Source organism: Anguilla anguilla, chromosome 8 (assembly GCF_013347855.1).
Source record: "Anguilla anguilla isolate fAngAng1 chromosome 8, fAngAng1.pri, whole genome shotgun sequence".
Taxonomy (NCBI): domain Eukaryota; kingdom Metazoa; phylum Chordata; class Actinopteri; order Anguilliformes; family Anguillidae; genus Anguilla; species Anguilla anguilla.
Window position 1 is genome coordinate 4122860 of NC_049208.1, and position 2500 is coordinate 4125359.

Below are 2500 nucleotides of genomic sequence, written 5' to 3' on the forward strand. Positions count from 1 at the left end.
CACCTGAGCACGTCGAGGGGCAGCTTCATGGACGCCAGGCTGAGGTGTGTGAGACTGAAGGCCGAGCTGAAAAACTGACGAAACAACGGAAGAGACTCCCGTACTTTCCTGAGAGATAGCGAGAGAGACAGAGAGAGAGAGAGAGAAAGGGAGGAGAGGGAAGAGAGAGGAAGAGAGAGAGAGAGAGAGAGAGAGAGAGGGGGGAGGGGGAGAGAGTGAGAGAGAGAGGAAGAAAGAAAGGGAGGGGGGACAGAGAGAGAGAGGGGGGAGGGAGAGGAAGAACGTACTCAGTGAGAAAAAGCTTGGAACTAGGCATCTAGAGCAGTGCAAATGTACTAGCTTGAGAGAAGTTTTAACATAAATGGACTAGGTTAGCTCCAACATGGCCTAACTATGTCCTGGTCAGATAGAAAACTCACTTTTAAACCACTTTCCAAATGGTTGGAGTAGGATTGGAGTGGGTATATGGCTGGAGTAGGATTGGAGTGGGTGGGGAGTAAGTGTAGAATATGGCTGGAGTAGGATATAATCAAAAAGGGCTGGGAGTTAGCCAGTAGTAAGCTTGATGGAGAATAAATGGTAAATAAAGAAAGAGTAAAGCATGAGTAGAGGGAGAGTAGAGGAGGACTGGGGTAGAGTAAATGAGGAGTAGGGGGAGACTAAACTGGGAGTAGGGGAGAGTAAAGGAGGAGTAGGAGGAGAGTAAAGTGAGAGTAGGGGGAGAGTAAAGGAGGAATAGGAGGAGAGTAAAGAGAGGAGAGGAGGGAGAGGAGCCAGGCACTGACCTGTGTGAGAAAGAGTTCTTGGAGAGGTTCAGGTAGGAGAGATCAGCACAGCAGCCCCTGAGTAACGCCCCAAACAACTGAGAGGGAGAGAGAGAGAGTAAGAGGGAGAGGGAGAGGGACAGGAAGAGAGACTGAGATTGAGGTGACAGACTTGTCAATCAGGCAGGTAGAAAGTGGGGAGGGATATAAACAAGCCTAAACTATAAGCAAACGTGGTCAAATGCATTTGAATGTGCACAATTCAAATTTACTTTACTTTCCCCTTACTCCTCCTTTACTCTCCCTCTACTCCTCCTCTACTCTCCTCTTGCTCCTCCTTTATTCTCTGTCTACTCCTCCTCTACTCGCCCCCTACTCCTCCTCTACCCTCCCCCTACTCCAATTCTACTCCCCCCCTACTCCTCCTCTACTCTCCCTCTACTCCTCCTTTACTTTCCCCCATACTCCTCCATTACTCTCCCCCTACTCCTCCTGTACTGTCCCCCTACTCCTCCTTTACTCTCCACCTACTCCAATCCTGGATAAAAGGACCCCTACCGAATCCACGGCGCAGTCTGTTCCAGAGAGGTCCAGGTGCACCAGGCAGTTAGGCTGTGCCAGGAAAAGATACAGGTTCTGCAGGAAGACCGAGAGACAGAGAGCATCAGAGGAGGTGACAGAGAGGGGTGTAGTGCGTAGGAGTAGGGGGTGTAGTTTGAGCGTTTAGTGTGGGGGTGTATTCACCTAGTGTGAGGTGAGTAGTTTTTGGGCATAGTGTGTAAGGTGTAGTGTGGGGAATAAAGGGGAGTGGTATGAGGTGTGTAGTTTTTGGGCGTAGTGCGTAAGGTGTAGCATGGGGTATAAGTGGTGAGGTGTGAGGTGAGTAGTTTTGGGGTGTAGTGTGTAAGGTGTAGCGTGGGTATAGATGTGTAGTGTGAGGTGCGTAGTTTTGGGGTGTAGTTAGTAAGGTGTAGTGTGGGTTATAGGGGTGTAGTGTGAGGTGTGTAGTTTTGGGGCGTAGTGCGTAAGGTGTATCGTGGGGTATAAATGGTGAGGTGTGACGTGCACAGTTTCTGGGTGTAGTTAGTAAGGTGTAGCGTGGGGTATAGGGGTGCAGTGTGAGGTGTGTAGTTTTGGGGTGTAGTTAGTAAGGTGTAGCGTGGGGTATAGGGGTGCAGTGTGAGGTGCGTAGTTTTGGGGCGTAGTGTGTAAGATGCAGCGTGGGGTATAGGGGTGCAGTGTGAGGTGCGTAGTTTTCGGGCGTAGTGTGTAAGGTGTAGCGTGGGGTATAGGGGTGCAGTGTGAGGTGCGTAGTTTTGGGGCGTAGTGTGTAAGGTGCAGCGTGGGGTATAGGGGTGCAGTGTGAGGTGCGTAGTTTTCGGGCGTAGTGTGTAAGGTGTAGCGTGGGGTATAGGGGTGCAGTGTGAGGTGCGTAGTTTTGGGGTGTAGTTAGTAAGCTGTAGCGTGGGGTATAGGGGTGCAGTGTGAGGTGCGTAGTTTTGGGGCGTAGTGTGTAAGGTGCAGCGTGGGTATAGGGGTGTGAGGTGTGTAGTTTTGGGGCGCAGTGGCTCTGACCGTGGCGTCCTCCCCAGACAGCACCCCTGGGTTGCGGCTGAGGTCCAGGTGCAGGAGGGAGTTTGAGTAATCATCACTGGAGCAGAGAGCCTGGGAGAGAGCCACCACACCTACAGGAAAGAGAGGGAGGGAGAGAGAGAGGGGGGGAAACGAGAAAGAGG

General features: G+C 51.6%; 1 protein-coding gene across 1 annotated transcript in view; it reads right to left on the reverse strand.

Annotated features, from left to right (window-relative positions):
* The window catches only part of carmil3 (capping protein regulator and myosin 1 linker 3), a 47721-nt gene that overhangs the window by 18621 nt on the left and 26600 nt on the right, over positions 1 to 2500 (reverse strand). Inside the window, exons 13-16 of the mRNA XM_035429280.1 lie at positions 2340 to 2449; positions 1323 to 1400; positions 786 to 862; positions 4 to 108 (exon numbers count right to left, since the gene is read on the reverse strand). Coding sequence (XP_035285171.1) covers positions 4 to 108; positions 786 to 862; positions 1323 to 1400; positions 2340 to 2449 — 370 coding nt within the window. The remainder of the gene's footprint in view (positions 1 to 3; positions 109 to 785; positions 863 to 1322; positions 1401 to 2339; positions 2450 to 2500) is intronic.